The sequence below is a fragment of the Lissotriton helveticus genome, chromosome 1_1, assembly GCF_964261635.1.
Source record: "Lissotriton helveticus chromosome 1_1, aLisHel1.1, whole genome shotgun sequence".
In the NCBI taxonomy this organism is placed as follows: domain Eukaryota; kingdom Metazoa; phylum Chordata; class Amphibia; order Caudata; family Salamandridae; genus Lissotriton; species Lissotriton helveticus.
This window is the reverse complement of record NC_136057.1, coordinates 997,739,466-997,758,708: the sequence shown is the minus strand read 5'-3', so window position 1 is coordinate 997,758,708 and position 19,243 is coordinate 997,739,466. Positions and strand designations below refer to the sequence as shown.

The window sequence follows — 19,243 nt, the reverse complement described above, 5'->3', positions numbered from 1 at the left end:
GGTACACAAATACTTCACCCTTAGCTCCCCTGAACTCCCTTGCTGGGAGTTCTGACCTGCCAAGAGGGGCATGTTGCTGTTGTGGGCCTCTGGAGGTTGATCCTGCTGTGGGGAACTGGAAAAGTAATGCAACGACAAGAAGCGCAACGCATCCGCACCTGTTTCCGACACATCGCCGAAGAAACCGATGCAGCGCCTGCCCATGGCTGGAGAAATCGCTGCACGCCGCTTTGAGCCCACGATCTCTGAAGTCCAAGATAAGCGTACCGATTCTGACGCAGGCCCTGGTGTGTGGCTGCAAGAACCAACGCATCGTGGGACAGTGGATGGAGGAACCAACATAGTGCTACTGCCGTCGCTGCATCGAGAACCGCCACATCCCGAATCCTCACGCATCGCACCGGGGCGCCAAGTTTACATCAACGCTGGGTCCGCAGTAAGTAACTGACGCATCACCTCCCCGCACAGTAAGAAACCGATGCATCGTTTTCCCTTCAGTAAGGAACCAATGCATCACCTCCCCTGCATGGCAGTAAGGAACCGACACATCATCTCCCCTGGAGTAAGGAACCCATGCATCACCTTTCCTGCACGTAATGGAACCGACGCATCGGTCTCGCTGGGCCAGAGCATGCGCTGCTCTACAAGACATGTAGTAGTGTGCTTTTAAAAGTGCTACCCCAGGCTTCTGATCGCCTAGCGCTTGTGGTCACGGGTGCGTGCACGTGCACACTTGCCAGCTTTTAAAGCCCAATGCTTTGCTTGCTCTCTAAACGCTCCTCCACCCATCCCCCGCATATGTGCAAACGCACTGCTTTCACTTTCGCTCGTGCGCGCACCACTTTCGAAGCTGGGCTTGTTTTTCCTTTTTTGCACGCACGCACACAACTCCTGCTTCTCACCGTACCCCACCACACATCGCGTCTCCCGGCCAATGCTTGTTCCAAAACATAGTTTATTGTTTTTCTACACAAAACATACATTGACAATTACATAGCATTCATCATCCCAACCCCTGTAACGATATGCCATGAAAATGTGTCGATTCTTACTTTTAAACCAGGTTTCGAATGTTGAACCCAACATGCTTCTATCAATCCCGCCAACTCCCCTCCCCATCTCCCCTAAACCAGTCACCAACGCCAGATGTTATGTCCAACCCTCTTGGTAGAGACGCGCAGGATTGAATGTGTGTCTGCCTATATGATGCCCTGTCATGGTCTAAGGTCATACCCCAGTCAGACATCTATTCCCCATCATTATCTGGTGTCCCATACTCTCGTAGCGCCTGCACCAATGTGCAGCTTCTAGCATTTTCTCATTGTTAATCCTGCGCGCTTGCTGATAACGTAACGTGCTTTCGCTGCTAGCCCATTTAAGAAATTCGTTCTTCCATCTGTGTATGCTGGGGCCTACTGTTGCTTTCCAATGCTGTGTGATTTCGCGCCCCCGGCCAATGCTTGTTTTTTTGGGTATCAGAGAAGGTCTCGCTATGGCAACAACTTCCAAGGTGGGATGCTTTCGACAATTCCCGAAGGACAAGCCTTGAAAAGCTACATTTATGACAACTCAGTGTGTAAAAAATGAGTGTCGTCCTTGTGCAGTGTGAGCTTTCCACGAGTTACAAAAACACAATTTCTGTTGCATCGAAAATAATGTGTGTCTTTGTAGCTTAAGTCTTGTGCCTGCCTCCTAGTGCACAGCGTTGTGGACGAGATCCGCTCAAGGACTAGAGCGGATGTACAGAGACACCGCAGTGATCTTTGGTGGGGAGGCAACGTGGCAGCATTTCAATAGCCTTCATCAATATTCGCAGTGTATCTCCAGCCCGCTCCAACGAGATTATTTTTCATGGTGGTTTGGAGGAGGCTTCGTCGTCCAAAGTGGACTTGTCAGCAACAGTCTACTTCTCACGCACTGCCCCTTTCCCCTAGCAGCGAAATGGGCAGTGGCTAGATTCAACTGAACACTGTGAGGAGGTGTTGCCTGCTCAACTTGGTGTGCCCCAGAAAGGAGCACGCCTACCTCTAACTTAATTAGCACCGTGTAGGCTGCAGTGCTGGTAGTCACTGCATGAGGCTGGCTTTGCAGTGCACAGTGCGGGTTGTGGCTTGTGAATGACACTTAGAGGGATGTCAGTATATGGTGGAATGTCGGCGCAGCATAAATGGGCTCTCCCACCCGCACTTGTTCCGATGGGAGATGGTGAAGTCTAATCGGATATTCCGGTGTCAGAGAAGGGTTGCAGCACGGCTGTTCCGTCTGGGCTCCTCTTTGTACACTGCATGCAGCACAAGCTGGCTGCACCGGTTGCTGAAACTCACTAAAAACACAAGGGAATTTTGATAGAGATGTTGCTAGTGACAATCTGTCTGTGTCATTCGACACCCCCAGAAATCATTGAGGTCCATTGTGTGCAATTGTTGGTTGTGTACTATGTGACGTTGTGATGTCATCATGGGATATGCCACACAGTTCATGGGGGTGGCCCCATGTGAACGTGGCATTGCATATTCAGTCTACACAGTATTGGATTTGTCAATCGTATTTTTATAGGCCAAACAGAAAAATATATTAATGCAAATAATTATTTTAAGCTTATAAATGGTATTATAGTACAGGCAAACAACAATTAATCTGTGGCGCACTATACCTCGCCTCTCTTCATCACCACATACCCCTACCACATCCTTGTGCTTGAATACAAACATCGCACCCATGCATGCAGTGATCCTATATGTTTGTAGCCATATAAGGTATGGCACATCCAAACAGAGGCAGCCCAGTGTGCAGTACTGCACAGTCTGTGCCCTCAACATACCAATGCAGACCTATCAATAAATAACAGTTGTGCGAATTAGGCCAGGGGTGCAGTTGTTTCGCTTACATAACGTGCCGTTATGCAACAAAAGCCTCAACGCTGGCTGCGTACACAAGCAGGCGTGGGGCCACGCTGCTTAACACTAGGGGAACATGTTTTTGGCACTGTGCCACAATTTATGCCTCAAACATTACACACCACATAATTACACTCGACTCAATGCAACATAAATACACTCCACATAATACCACTCAGTGCCACAAAATTACACGCCACATACTTACACTCTACTGAATACAACATACACTCCCCATAATACCACTCAGTGCCACATAATTACACTCTACTCAATGTAATAAAAATAAACTCCACATAATACCACTCAGTGTCATATAATTACACGTCACATATTTACTCTACTCAATGCAACATAAATACACTTCTCATAATACCACATAGTGCCACATAATTATATGCTACATCATTACACTGCACTCAATGCAACATACACTCCAAATACCACTCAGTGCCACATAATTACATACCACATATTTACACTCTACTTAACACTCAGTGCCACATAATTACACACTACTCAATGCAACATAAACACACTCCACATAATACCACTCAGTACCACATAATTTTATGTTAAAATCCTTTTTCAATCAGATTGTTAAGCTGTATATAATGTTGTCTTGGTTTGTATAAAGGTAACAAAAATGCTTAACACTTTTCATTATAACTTTTCAACATGATGCACAGCAGCCACAATGCTCTACAACATAGCCAAAAGTCCTGGCTAAACACATAAGGTCCCTAAGGCGAGACCTAATGGCTATGCCAATAGATCTTACCTTTGGGACCTTTGTTTAGCCATGCAACAGTTAATGTTGTTGCACCAAGGATATTGTGCTGCATAACCAAATACTTATGAGGTCCCAAAGACGAGACCTATTGGCTATGCCAATGCTTGTTTTGTTTAGGATTTTGATGCATCCAAGGTACTTTGTGTTGAAAGTGTTGCATCAATAGTTTGCTATGGACAGAATTGTTTCTACATTTTAAAAGTCATATTTTGATTACCTTATCGTGGATTTTTCTAAACTGGTGTGGAGTCCATTTGTAGTGTTTTCACCGAATTACTGTATGTGTTCACACATGCTTTACACACTGCCTCTGAGATAAACCTGTCTGCTCATGCCGAGCTACCAAGGGGGTGAGCAGGAAATATTTTAGAAGTGTATCTCCCTTACCCTGACTCGCAAGAAGGGTCCCTATTTGGACAAAGGTGCAAACCATTGCCAACTAGAGACCCCCATTTCTAACACAAACCATAATTGTCCCACCATTTACCCCTTATCTAGTAAATTTTCTGAGGACAGCCTCTGGCAACATAGGTTGGTTCCTCCTGTTTAGCGCACCAGTGTATACCAGATCTCCACAGTGCCAGACTTGGTGCCTGCTGCAACTTCCAGTGTCTTGCAATGTATCTTTACTAAGAATCTGGCTGTAGCGATCTTGGATTAACTATAGCTTACTAAGAGGGCCTTTAAAAGACCCTCATATGAAGCATTGCACTAAGGAGGAGGGCGCACTTCAGGACTTGCAAGTGATTAAAACAGGATATTGTGATTGAGCATTTGTGTTTGAGGTTGTGCAGATGAGGATACTCTGACCATGAATTTTACACTTAGAGTTTGTACAGTGCAGATAGGGACCAGAGGTGGCCCATTGGACTGGGCCAAAACTACTGCGACCTCTAAGGTGATTCATTACATGGGAGGACTGGGGTTTTTCCTCCATTAACTTTGGAAATGTATTGGTTTTTGTTGAGTCGCAGTTGTAAAATGATAACATGCAATTGGACAGCTACTGCCGTCATCTCCTTCTCTGGCATACGGAACCGGATGTGGAAATGGATACCTGTGTCATCTGTAATACCTTATTATGCCTTGACTCAGTATTGCCTTATAAGGTCTTCAGTTTGTACTAATTGCAATAAACACATATTTTAAAAAAAAGTTGTAAATGGTTGTGAAACATCCAAGAAGCAATAACCAGCAAACAACCCTGATAGGTGTTGCTGGTAGGTCCTAGATGTTTTCCTACGTCTATTAGCATCTGGGAGTAGTCGGCTTACACATAAAACAACTGAAAAGGCACTTCAAAGGACAGACATAGAAATTTAACAGCACAGAGGTGAGTACTGGACCCACAGTGAAGAAAACGAGTGGAAAAGGAGGAAGAAGACAATAAAAGTTGCTAGGACCATTTAACCAAGCATTGGAAATGCAATAGGTCTCGCATTAGAAAAGTTGGAGCTATTGGTCTTGTAAATGATTTTTTTTTATTTATGTGCTGTTTTTGAAAATAGCTAAATTTTTAGCTTTGTCATTTACAATGCCAATAGTTATAACTTTTGCAAATGTGACACCAATAGCATTTGTAATGCAACATGTTTTGTATTTACGTGACTTAGATGTATTGATATTACAAATAACAATGGCTTTTAATTTTTGTAAATAATTAATACTTAAATAATTTATTTAATTTATAATGGCAATAGCTTAAACGTTTGTAAATAACTTTTGTGAAGATTATGTTCAGTGTATTTTATTGTGACAAAAATCCAAGAACATTGCATTTGCACCTACACACACACAGAGCCACACACATATAGATGTGGTGGTGGTGGATCTGGGGGATATGGTGGTGGTGGATGTGGTGGTGGTGGTGATGGAGGATGTGGTGGTGGATGTGGTGGTGATGTGGTGGATGTGGTGGTTGTGGATGTGGTGAAAGTGGTGGTGGATGTGGTGGTGGAAGTGCTGGTGGTGGGTGTGGTGGATGTGGTGGTGGTGGATGCGGTGGTGGATGAGGTGGCGGATGTGCTGGTGGATGTGGTGGTGGTGGATGCGGTGGTGGATGTGGTGGTGGTGGTGGATGCGGTGGTGGATGCGGTGGTGGATGTGGTGGTGGATGTGGTGGTGGATGTGGATGCGGTGGTGGATGCGGTGGTGGATGTGGTGGTGGATGTGGATGCGGTGGATGTGGTGGTGGTGGATGCAGTGGTGGATGAGGTGGCGGATGTGCTGGTGGATGTGGTGGTGGTGGATGCGGTGGTGGATGTGGTGGTGGTGGTGGATGCGGTGGTGGATGCGGTGGTGGATGTGGTGGTGGATGTGGATGCGGTGGATGTGGTGGTGGTGGTGGATGTGGTGGTGGTGGATGTGGTGGTGGATGTGGCGGTGGTGGATGTGGTGGTGGTGGATGTGGTGGATGAGGAGGTGGTGGATGTGGTGGTGGTGGATGTGGTGGTGGATGCGGTGGTGGATGTGGCGGTGGATATCATGGTGGATGTGGATGTGATGGTGGATGTGGTGGTGGTGGATGCGGTGGTGAAGTGGTGTTGGATGTGGTGGTGATGGTGGATGTGGTGGTGGTGGTGGTGGTGGATGTGGTGGTGGTGGATGTGGCGATGGTGGATGTGGCGGTGGTGGATGTGGTGGTGGTGGATGTGGTGGATGTGGCGGTGGTGGATGTGGTGGTGGATGCGGTGGTGGTGGATGCGGTGGTGGTGGTGGATGTGGTGGATGTGGTGGTGGGGAGAGAGTGGGCAGGGCTTCAAGTCCATACTCCAATACAGCACACCTTGCATAGCAGTGCATGGGCTGACCAGGCTCGACCTATTAAATGAAATTAGAAGAGAGAAGTACGTTGGGAGTAGATAACAAAGGAGTAAAGGGAAGAAAAGTCGGGAGAAAGAATGAGTTACGGAGAAGGAGGGCAACATAATGATTCAAAATTAAAAGTACGGAGGATATGGAATGTGGAGGTGACAGCTGGCAGGAACGAGAGGAAAGTGAGAGATGTCTCTTTCTTTATAAATAACTTTTCGAGCTGTGGATAGAAGCATCACAGAATTTGAGTGAACGCGAACGTTGTCTATTTTTTCAGCTCTTAGAGCGTGCACTCTTTCTCGACATTAAAGCCTTGCGGACCCTAGTGAGAGTGACTTGTTTTGAGTTTCGTTCAAAGCCACTTTGCCGCTGTCTGCATTGGCTTCACAGTACATATAGCTCAACTTTAACAACTCTGGCTAGTCCCCCAAAAATATGGCTGGTGTGCAGAAGAGTGAAGAAGGTGACGTTGTTCGTGTGCCAGCAGGAGAGGTCCGCAGTTGTGCGTCTCCTCCCTCATCATCTGGCTCCTGGAGGAGGGTTAGCGGCTCTCGTGATGTCCTCGGGCAAAGGGAGGAGGGTGGGAAGAAGCCGGGGGGAGGGAAGGAAGGGGGAGGAGAGGCGGGATGTATTTTCAAGCTTTAAACACGGGGCGGAGCGAGGGGGAGGTGTGCTGGGAGAGAGAGTGGGGAGGGGAAGAGCTGCTGGCGGAGCATCCTTGTTATGGGCGATGTGTTGCTGTAAAGTGGATTATAGGCTGATCGACTAAGAGTCGGCAGGCTGGGGAACAGATGCTGCTGGGGAACGGATGAGGGGAGGTGCTGGCGGCTGGGGAGGCAGGGGGCGGAGAGCAAGGGGCGGAGCGGGAAGAGCTGCAGAACAAAATAGTGTGTAACTTTCTTTCTTTACCGAGCAGTTTATGCAATCTCTACAAGTTGCGCTATAAGAATCTGGGAAATTTTCCGCATGTCCAGCTGATGCCTGAATTCCGTGCTGTATGCTAGAGTGCTGGGGGGGAGGTGGCGGAGCGGGAAGAGCGTCGTGAGGGGAGAGAGAGTGGGGAGAGGGCGTAGCAGGAAGAGCTGCTCTCGGCAGGCTGTGTCAGTGTGGAATGCTGGCGGCTGGGGAGGCAGGGGGCGGAGTGAGGGGGAGGTGTGCTGGGAGAGAGAGTGGGGAGGGGAAGAGCTGCTGGCGGAGCATCCTTGTTATGGGCGCCCTCGGAAACATGCCCCGTTCTGTGAGAGGAATCGGTGTGGAGAGCAGAGGCTTCCGCCAACAGATGGGTAGGAGAGACTGAAAGCTATCGGGCAGGGGCTGTGCTGGAGGCGACTTGCAACCAAAGAAGCCGCACTGTAAGCGGTGATGCATAGGTGTGTGACACAAGAGGCAAGCTGCGTCTTGAGCCTCCTTCCGCTCGAGGCAGAACAGACAGTTTCACGGAAGACAAGCAGTAAAGTGGATTATAGGCTGATCGACTAAGAGTCGGCAGGCTGGGGAACAGATGCTGCTGGGGAACGGATGAGGGGAGGTGCTGGCGGCTGGGGAGGCAGGGGGCGGAGAGGAAGGGGCGGAGCGGGAAGAGCTGCAGAACAAAATAGTGTGTAACTTTCTTTCTTTAGCGAGCAGTTTATGCAATCTCTACAAGTTGCGCTATAAGAATCTGGGGAATTTTCCGCATGTCCAGCTGATGCCTGAATTCCGTGCTGTATGCTGGAGGGGGAGGTGTGCTGGGAGAGAGAGTGGGGAGGGGGCGGAGCGGGAGGAGCGTCGTGAGGGGAGAGAGAGTGGGGAGAGGGCGGAGCAGGAAGAGCTGCTCTCGGCAGGCTGGGGAACAGATGCTGCTTGGGAACTGATGAGGGGAGGTGCCCTGAAGAAATGCGACACGGCAGGCAGGGGAGGGGGCGGAGCGGGGGTGTGGGAGGAGTGCGGCTGAGGGAAAAGACATGCAAGGCAGGCGGCTGGGGGCATGTGAACGCGCTTTTAATGTCAATGCGCATGCGCATTGAGCTTGAATTTCACGGGCACTGCAAGGAATCGCCATCGATTCCTTGCAAGTTGGTTAAAGTCTGTTTAAGCCCCCATAGTCTCGCAAGCTCAATGCGCATGCGCATTGACAGGCGAGACCTAATAAAAAGTCTTGGAACCACATTATGGCGTTTGCCTAAATTACCAGCCTCACTCAGCAGAGTTAACAAAAGCTGGTGATCAACAGTGCTGAATGCAACAAAGAGGTCCAATAATACCAGCATCTTGCGTTGTCATCACTAGAATGAATATGCAAGCCATCCATGACTGCCGCTCTACTAACTCCTTACTACTGCCGGGATCAAAACCAGCTTGAATAGGATGATGTATGTTATTTAATTAGACCATCTCTTGCAGCTGATGGCAGACTGACTTCGCTAATAATTTGGATGTACACATGGAAGTTAAGCGATTTGATGGAAATTTGCCCAAACCGTAACTCTGTGGGATATATCTGTAGGATATATCTGAAACTGTCTGATTTGAAACAATCTATGGCACAATCTGTAAAATCTGCAACATTTGGAAGAATTGTTTGCGAATTCTGAAACTGTTTTCTTACTACCAGCACGAGTAATGTAAATTCTAATTAGGATTTACATTCCCCCAAAAAATCTGACACTCTTTATATGTTGTGCATTTTTCAAGAGATATTCTAAATCCAATTTCATAGCTCTGCAAGGAACATTAAATCAGAGAAAATTATATGATATTTTCTATTCTTGACATCAGTGGTGTCAAGTTCCATCTCTCGTTCATTATGTGGAGTATTGAACTATTCCGGGAAAAACACGGACCAAAAGATTTCTACAGTAGTGCTTCCAGCTCAGCTTGAATGATGGTTGCTTGAATGATGATCCAAATCGAAGACCTGGAATTTACAGCAGCCCCAACATTTATCTAAGGTCTTCTAGGAGGAGTGATACATTTCATTTAAAAATGTTGCCAAAATAAAATGTTACTTTCAAAAGTGCATTCTTTTTGCAAACATCTGTTTGAGACAAGTCTACTTTTGAGTTCACATGCACTACTCACCGGTTCCCCCTTTTGACCTTGGAGACCTCTGTCACCTTTGGCACCTTTCAATCCATTCTTTCCATCAAGCCCTGCAGTGCCCTGAAACATGAAAGACATAATGTGTGTATTAATGTGAGCAATATCTTGTTCCCTCAAGAACCTACGATGTGAATGTCTCTGTATGAGTTCTGTTGCACAACAGAATGTGCCAAGTTTTTCACAGATTTTCTACTTACACAACTGTTATGTTCTTGTTCAAAAGTACTACTCAATGTTTTCCATGAAAGTGATCAAAAGCATGATGTGGATATCAATGAAATTTAGTTTTCTCAAGTCCTGACCCCTAACAAGCTGAAGTCATGATCATCCAAGGCTTACAACTAAGCTGTGGTTGATTTTGTGTTATGTTATTCACACTTTTTGTACGGCCAATCACCTTTTACTAAGGTATTATTGGTCATTTGAGTTCCTGGGTGCCTTTACCTGCGGATCTGGCAAAGACATCAATCCAACTAGAAGAATCATCTTTTGCTATTGTTGTTGCTCATTGTTCTTTGGTTGCGTGTGGGTAGCAGAGAGCTTGGTCAGTGGTGAGGTTTAAATTATGAATGCGTGTGTGAAAGTAAAATTAGATTGATTTAGGGGGATCTTTCAGCCTGATTCATCAATCTCCCGTTTTTTCGAGCCCCTATTAGCGATTCATAAGGAATCGCTATTAAGGACTTGCAAAACGGGATTCATGTAGAAATTGCATAAAGAAATGCGATTCCTACACATTCCTTATTTGCGATTAGCAAATTGCTAATCGCAAATAAGGAATAACTCCCCATTCATTCCTATGGGCCTAAAGGCTCATAGGAATGAATGGGGAGTTATTCCTTATTTGCGAATAGCAATTTGCTAATCGCAAATAAGATAGCGATTTCAAGGGTGCCAGGGGTGTCCAAAGGACACCCTGTAGCACCCCTGAAATGTAATCTACATTGGTGTTGCGCACACACATGCCCAAAGGACATGTGTGTTTGTAACATGCAACTTAGAAAAATGCATTTAAATGCATTTTTCTAAGTTTTCGCTATTTACCACGAGGTTTGACCTCGCGGTAAATAGCGGCCCAAAATTGCGATTTCGGTATTTTAAAATGGTTCATGAATTGCATTTAAGGAATCTCAAATAGAGATTCCTTAAATGCAATTCCTCGCAAATATGCGAATTCTTTAATAGCGAAGTTTGCATTTGGGATGATGAATCCCAAATGCAAAAATTGCACTCGCAAAGGGCCAGATTCTCAGAATCTGGCCCTTTGCGAGCACAATTAAGCTTGATGAATCAGGCAGTTAGTGATGTTTTATGTATATGGGTCGGTGTGCCAAAGAACTTTTCTGTGTTTCTCTTGATTGGTTCGGATGGGGGCAGTTGTCGATTCCACAGACAAAACATTGTGCGTTTTTTATGTATGTAGCATTACTCAGATAGAGTTTTATGGAATAAATCTGCGTATGTCATGGTATGTTATATAATGCTTGTTTTCTTTCAGAACATGCAATTCCTTCTTAGCGTTGACAGGGCACGAAAGAACAATCAGCTCAGGATTCCACAATATTATGGGGAAAGATTTATGCTTCTAGGCATGACAATGTCATTACCATGTACACATTCCATCCCTTCATGTAAAGATATATCACCAGTGAATAAACACTAGCTACCATCATGATCTCATTAGCACCAGAAATGAAACTCCCATGCTATCACAGTTAGATATTAACCAGTCTATAGTGCTATATTGACATGGAACCAGAGAGATTCCAATTCCTGGCATGATAATATTATGAACACAGAAAGGCACTGGGGCTTGGAAGGTCCAGCATACGGTCCCCGGGTAATAGTAGTAAAAGGACGAGTATGCAGTTCCTAAAAGGACGAAGGGGGCGGGGGATGGAAGGGAGGGGAGGAGGCCAGGTGTCCAAAGTAGAACAGATTGTGATCACAGTGCCCAACGGCCTACGGAAGGGGGCTATTTGCCGGAGGTCTTCTCTTTTTAACTATGTGAGATGTTGGTGGGGCGTATGTGTCAAGAGCAGAAAGTGGGAGGGGGTGTGTGTAGGTTAAAAATACCTGTCAGAGTACCACAAAATAATTTTATTAGCTGGGTTCCTACGCTAAAGTAAAAACAAAGGACTATAAAGTAGTGGTTGGAGAGGGGGAATTATACCCTTGCGGGCTCTAGATTATGTGTAAGGTGCGGGGGGTCAACATGTATCATGCCTTGTTATCGTCCAAGGGATCTTGGCATTTCATCAGGACCATGGGCTCCTCATCTACTCTAGTGGGCCCGGTATGGATCAATTTAAGTCAAAGGAAAATCCCTGGACTAAATACGTTTATCTCCGCAAGCAGTATCTCATACACCTCAATCACTCAAATGACACAGTTATTGTTGTATGTCAGGCCAACACAAAAATATGACGTTTACAGTCTTTGTATTTTATTAAAATCTTGTATCTGAGGTTAAAAATCAGATCACTGTCTACAGTGCATCAATTAAAACAATTTTTATACAATTTTATCAAAACTTAACAAGTCAAATACAATAATACAAATGAATATTACAGTGGTGCAAATAAAATACAGTAATAAAAAGAGGAAGACCACACAAATTATACAGATTACAGTCAATTAAGTTCCGCAATATCAAAAAGACATAATAACTCACAAAAACAACCCCTATAAACTGTAGGTGAAAAGTATTCCCTACTGTTGTTTTGTCATGACCCAGTATCCTCATACGATTATGAAACACACGATGGACATAATTTGATAGAAATAAAGATCACAGTATCCAAAATCCAGGTATATCTGTTGTCTAATTGGGATCTGGCTGGGTTCTATTTGTCTGTGCGTCGACGCGTTTCGGTGTTGTTTCACTGATATGTGAACACCTTCTTCAGGACAGCAATATTCGGGGGTTTCGTCATTAGTACATATCCTTTATTCAAGGGAAGCGTAACAATGTTTGCTTCCTTCCTACTTCTGTTTCTTGGTCAATCTGTCCTGTGATGATGGTACAGGTAGATCTTCCTGTTCCTGTTCAGGGCAGTATATGTTCAATTCTAGAACAGGAATGGGAGTCCTATTTTGCCCCTCTCTCTGGTGTCATATATTTGTGATGTTTCTATGTATTTTGAGACATCGCTTTCCTATTTGAGGAGATGCTTAGTATTCATGTTGTAAGACGAGGTAGACGCGCGGATCTTCCAATACTACGAACACATCAGGTTCGCTGCCACGCAGAAGGAAAAACGTTATACCTCGTTGCGATGGTTTTTAATCGAAATCAGAAGTAATTTGACCACCACTAGGATTTGGACAGTGCACGAACGAAGTATCCACAAGAAGATTACTAAGCATCTCCTCAAATAGGAAAGCGATGTCTCAAAATACATAGAAACATCACAAATATATGACACCAGAGAGAGGGGCAAAATAGGACTCCCATTCCTGTTCTAGAATTGAACATATACTGCCCTGAACAGGAACAGGAAGATCTACCTGTACCATCATCACAGGACAGATTGACCAAGAAACAGAAGTAGGAAGGAAGCAAACATTGTTACGCTTCCCTTGAATAAAGGATATGTACTAATGACGAAACCCCCGAATATTGCTGTCCTGAAGAAGGTGTTCACATATCAGTGAAACAACACCGAAACGCGTCGACGCACAGACAAATAGAACCCAGCCAGATCCCAATTAGACAACAGATATACCTGGATTTTGGATACTGTGATCTTTATTTCTATCAAATTATGTCCATCATATGTTTCATAATCGTATGAGGATACTGGGTCATGACAAAACAACAGTAGGGAATACTTTTCACCTACAGTTTATAGGGGTTGTTTTTGTGAGTTATTATGCCTTTTTGATATTGCGGAACTTAATTGACTGTAATCTGTATAATTTGTGTGGTCTTCCTCTTTTTATTACTGTATTTTATTTGCACCACTGTAATATTCATTTGTATTATTGTATTTGACTTGTTAAGTTTTGATAAAATTGTATAAAAATTGTTTTAATTGATGCACTGTAGACAGTGATCTGATTTTTAACCTCAGATACAAGATTTTAATAAAATACAAAGACTGTAAACGTCATATTTTTGTGTTGGCCTGACATACAACAATAACTGTGTCATTTGAGTGATTGAGGTGTATGAGATACTGCTTGCGGAGATAAACGTATTTAGTCCAGGGATTTTCCTTTGACTTAATTTGTCGACAGTACCCTGTTCCCTGGAACTTAGTAGGGTCTTCTCTTTTATGAAATCACCGGTATCGATTAATGCCTGTCATGGACTCGTAGGGTAGTCCTGCGTGATGTGAAAAGCTTGGACAAGAACAAGTGTAGGAACTTTCTAACACTACACTGTGCCATAGAAGATACTCCTACGAGCAACACCTCTACTTATTTGCACCATTGCAACCAGGCCAGGCTTACCGGAGGGCCTGGTAGTTCCAGGATGTTCATCAATTATCATACATGCTGAACGTGTTGCTTTTTTCTCGCTTGCTTTAGAAAAGTTAATCACAGTTGTCTTAATGTTTTGCTTTGTTTTTTTACTTTGACTTGCAATGTTTTTCAACCACTTCAAGGCATCCCATGTCTCTGAACCATATAAGGGATCCTCCTGGCTCCTTTATTAGCCAGATACTCCTGGGTGGTGTTTACTAATCACTATAAGGCAGTATCTTTTCTTCTTTGCATTTCATTGTGTGCTGAGGCTGAGTGTTATCATTTTATTTGCAAGCTGTAAGCTCAGTATTGAGCCTTCTTTCTTTTGTGCCTATAGAATGACACAGATCAGAAAGCAGTGCATTCTGGAAAGTGGATGACAACTCCTCCGTATCTTGGAACCAGATTTATCAAGTCTTTGTACTATCCTTGTGTTGCGCAAGGCAATGCATGACAATGCAAAGGCTTCTATAATATTTAAAAAGCAACACAAGGGACAATTTGCACCACCTTGCATGAATTTGTAAAGTGATATAACGCAATGCAGTGGCTTGTGCTGTAATACGTTACATTTCAAGCTAGGAGGCGCTCCATGGGTGGAACATGGGTGTTCCCATGCATTCATCCATGGATTTTGGTGCATTTCCAGACTGAATAAAGCTAGTAAACCTGGGAATGCATCAACATGCTAATCCTTCCCAGTGAGGAATGAAGACCAGGGCCGGACTGGAAAACAAAACTGTCCCTGGCAAACTGCTTGGCCGGCCCCAGGGGGGGAGTGAAGGGGGTGTGGCTGAGCCGTTTGCTAAGGCCGCTTCGGCCAATTTTGATACATGGGTCGATACCTGGGAGGCCGATAAAAATTGCCTCCCAGGTGCCCAAAACTGGCCCTCACCCTGGCGGCCCACCAGGGAAACGTCTGGTGCCCGCTACGGCCAGTCTGGCCCTGATGAAGACCAGAATTATCTTTATTTCTCCTTGTTACTTCCTCTTTTTATGCACGATGTCTTCTGCATCACAAAGCAAAAGAGAAAAATGTCTCTAATGATTGTTTTTGTGCACAAAAACATCCTGCTCATAACACAAGCATCCTTGCACTATAATGCAAGGGTGCTTGTGTTGGCGCTAGGCAACACACAGTGTGCAAGAGCCTGGAAAGAGCAGAAATGCTCCATATCTTTGTAAATATGGAGCATTTCTGATCTCTTCCATTCACACAACGCAGCAGCATTGCTTGCTGTCCTGCATTGCATGTAAGATTAGTAAATATACCCTGGATATTGTGAAGTGAGCTGTGGAGCACGAGCAGGGCTTGTGGACTGATGTGTCTGCAAACCATACCTGGTCAGACAGCACTGCTTTTCTCCCTGGAATCATCGAAGGATGCTCTAGAGTGTGATTAGCCAGATGCCTGATGACAGCACAAGCCATTCTGATTCCACTGAACCACTGTTAGGCTTAGCTTATTGAATTCTACCAGCAATATTTGTGCCAACTATTTTAGAGGTAAAATAAGAATAAGAGACCCTGGTGCATTATGTGGAATTGCTGGCTTGGCAATTGTTTGAGCGAGAGAGGCATGTTCTGTTCCAGGAATAGAGATTACCTGTATGTAGTGGCAATATTGCATCAGAGGAAAGGAAAGTGGGTCCTTACAAAAATCATTCGAGCCAGGGGGTGCATAGTTTAAACACAGCATGGTTCGGTGAGCTTCCCATCTCTCGCCCATCACATTATAAAGACTTCGAATGGGACACTTATGGGGTTTTCTAATGCTTTGCATGGGGCTGGTATGGTGGAAACCCATGAGAATCACTGCACCAATTTCCTTACCATTAAACAGGAATGTGGACACAGTTCACAATTATACAAGGCAAGTGCAACCCTTAGGCAATCTAGGCCTTTCTCTCTGTATTGAAATATAAACAATGGCTTAGAAAACGCCTGAGAGGAGCACAGTAAAAGAAAATATGTGAATAATTACCCTGACCTGCATTTTAATAAAAATGCGATGCAATCAACATGCAAAGAAGACTTTTAAGCAGCAAACATAAACAAAAGTAAAAGTTTCAACATCATGACGGGGAAATGCATGTATGTGTCCAAATGTGGAGCTACCAAGTGTGCCATCTCATGTGTGACACTTAAGGCAACTCTGGCTTTTAGCCACAGACTTGTTGGTTTGGTTTTACCTCAATAAGCTTAGGTTAAAAGAGCACAGCCTGTAAAATGCTGTTTGTCAGAAACCCAGGTCTGGCTAAGATATCATAAATGACATGGTGGCTCGTGCAGTACTGCAGATAGGCATCTCATTATGTTTCAGACATTTTTTGAAAAGTCCAATTTTCAATCACTGAATGGTCCCACTTCCTTTGTATTATGAAGAACATGTTCATAATCAGGGTGCTTGGGTTTTTATAAACTTGAGCAAGTTCATTTGTTGTGCTTTAACTTAATTAAGTTCTAATTTTGTGGAATGTAATAATCTAAAGAGTATTTATGTGATGTATTTATTATTCTATTTTCACTTGCACTGCTTATTTAATTGAGCCTGACCCTCGTTTCTGAAGAGATGCTTAGCAGCCAATATACCTTCAGTCAATCTGAGCAGTAATTCCACTTAAGGCCCATATAATGAGTGGCATGGGGCATGCCAAGATGTGCAGTGTTTCCTGTCACTGCACATCAGAAGTACAAGGTAATGCACAGGAAAGTTCATGGGCAATCACCCTCACAATTTTCCCCAGGTCAGTTTCAGCAGGCAGAACCTGCTCAAATTCACCGGGAGAAAAAATACACTGTAACTTCCGAGACATGCGGATTTTGGGTGGAAATTGGTAGTTGGGAATATTTAGTCACACTCGATTAATGATGAACCCGCCCCCCTCCCACGGGTATCTTTAGTCATCAGGTTTGATAAATGTTGCACCAAACACCAGGTCACTTATAACTAACCCTGGACGGAGTATGCATAGTGGAGCTCCGCGTAGTTCTACGTAGTAAAAAAAAACCTCAGTGGAACTACGCGGAGCTCCGCTCCTCCCCTGGACATTCACCCAAACAAAGCAATATCATTTTTTTTAAAAACACCACTTACCTTGTCTTCTGCCTTCCGTGCTCCTCGCCGCAGGGTCTCCCTTCTTCCTGCGTCCTCCTCCTCGCGTCCCTGTAGGTATTACGTCTTCCGTGAACTGTGTGAACTGCACATGCCCAGTTCACGCATGACATAATACCTACAGGGTGGCGACGATGAGGACGCCGGAAGAAGGGGGACACCGCGGCGAGGAGGAGGGAAGGCAGATGAAAAGGTAAGTGGTGTTTTAAAAAATTTTGTAATATGGGTCTATCCTCTTACTCCGCCACAGAGGCGGAGATTTACCCAACTTCGCGTTCCCAGCGGAGCGCGGAGTTGGTAAATTATCCGCAAACTCTGCTGTCGGAGTAGAGTACGATGCCCGGGGTTACTTATAACAAGAGTGTCGCGTCAGGAATGTCACCTGCATGGCGTACAGTTGGGTTCCCCTGCTCTGAGGGCCCAGATGCAAGTACCTGAAATCCTGTTTGATTTCAATGTGGTCCAAGCCTCAAGCTAATCTATTGTGTGTACAGGGGCGCATGGCTGTACCTTGAAATGAGTCAGGTCCTGAACCTGCCCTGTGACACATATGTGTGCACCAAGCAGGGTCTAGTTTTAATGGCAGTGTAATGAGTTTAGCATGTGGCTCGATGGTGGCATAGTACAGTGGTTTGTGACTCGATAGTTTTGACCACACCTTTTATCAGCATCACTGAAGTAGAAGCCTACTGGCCTGCTCGTGTAAAGTTCCACGTGTGTGTGCTAACCCATGTCCTAGTGCTTATCACCCAAGTATACGTTGTGTGTTAGTCTACTTGGCCTGTATGGCACATGCATTGTGAGTATGAGTGAGACAGAGAAATGGAGGCCTGTTGTGCTTGTTTTGGATACCCATGGCCTGTTTATGTGCATATGATGGAGGTGAGTGGAAGTGCAAAGAAAGTCAGGGCAGGAGGCCGTTCATTTTCATATCAGGCATCTGTGCAGTCGAACAAACTACCTTTAGATCTATGTGTCATCAAAGATCATCTGGGGTACAGGAAAAAGTTAAAAACATGGTTGTTTAGGACATAATGATGCTTGTGCCAGCACTACCGTATGCCTCAAGAAATGCTAGGGAGCAATGCTAGCACCGTGATGTCCCATTGGAATGAGTGATGCACTTTATAAAACCTGAAAATAAATATTGCTAACATTCCTTGAGTTTGAGGAAAAAGACCTAGATGCTCAAGTGGGGAGAAAGGAGATAAGAATGGTGACAGTGAAGAGTTTGGCTGCAGTCTCTGATGCTAAAGGTGAAAGGGGTCCTTACCATGATGCTAAACATGTGTCTGTTTCAGAATTACTGTTCAGTATAGTTCATGATCATTTGGTGTTGAAAACCCACAGCTCTTTGTGCCTCTATTGTCGGTATCCCAGGCAGGAGACTAACCTGCTGTGAGGAGCATCACTCCACATAAAGGCTGTGGCTTGACAACAGCCTGGAAAGGGGACTTGAACGATGAACCCTCCCAAACAGGGTCTGAAGTGAAGTGTAAGCAAAGGATCCACATTTTCTCTCAGCGTTTAATTGTATTAAAGTGAGAACCACTGATTCAATTGTTGCAATTCCAAGTTCTCTTTAGCCAAGGAAGAGAATGCTCCACAGAGTATTCAGGTGTCTCCTGTGCAATCAGAGCTGGTGCCTGACTGACAGCCAGCTTCCTAGAAGGGAGGGGACATCACCTGGAGTTTTCTTTTGCTGAAAGAAGCCGTTCATGTGACCTGAAGCTCCTAGAAGTGAGCCTGCCTGCTGAGAGCGAGAATGAGCCAGCCAACTTTGCAGGAGGTGTGACTATCCAGGGCGAGCCAGAAGCGATTAGACCCCAATGCTGTTGGGGTCTTCCAGGAAGAGGAAGATGGAGGAGAGCAGTCGCTGACCCCTTAGTAGTGGTGGGCGGCAGTCTCTCCGCGACTGCGGTTCCTGGCCAGAAACACAGATCCGCAATCGACCTCGGATCTGTGTCAAGAAGTGTGACTGTGGTGAAACTGCCACTGTGCCAAGAAGAACAACTGTGGAAGACCATGCCCAGGTGCTAAGAAGCGTGATTGAAGCTGACCTACCACTCT

At 45.0% G+C, this 19,243-nt stretch overlaps 1 protein-coding gene across 1 annotated transcript in view; it reads right to left on the bottom strand.

Annotated features, from left to right (window-relative positions):
* The window catches only part of LOC144763327 (uncharacterized), a 1,153,250-nt gene that overhangs the window by 222,033 nt on the left and 911,974 nt on the right, over positions 1 to 19,243 (bottom strand). Inside the window, exon 80 of the mRNA XM_078648815.1 lies at positions 9,565 to 9,645. Coding sequence (XP_078504941.1) covers positions 9,565 to 9,645 — 81 coding nt within the window. The remainder of the gene's footprint in view (positions 1 to 9,564; positions 9,646 to 19,243) is intronic.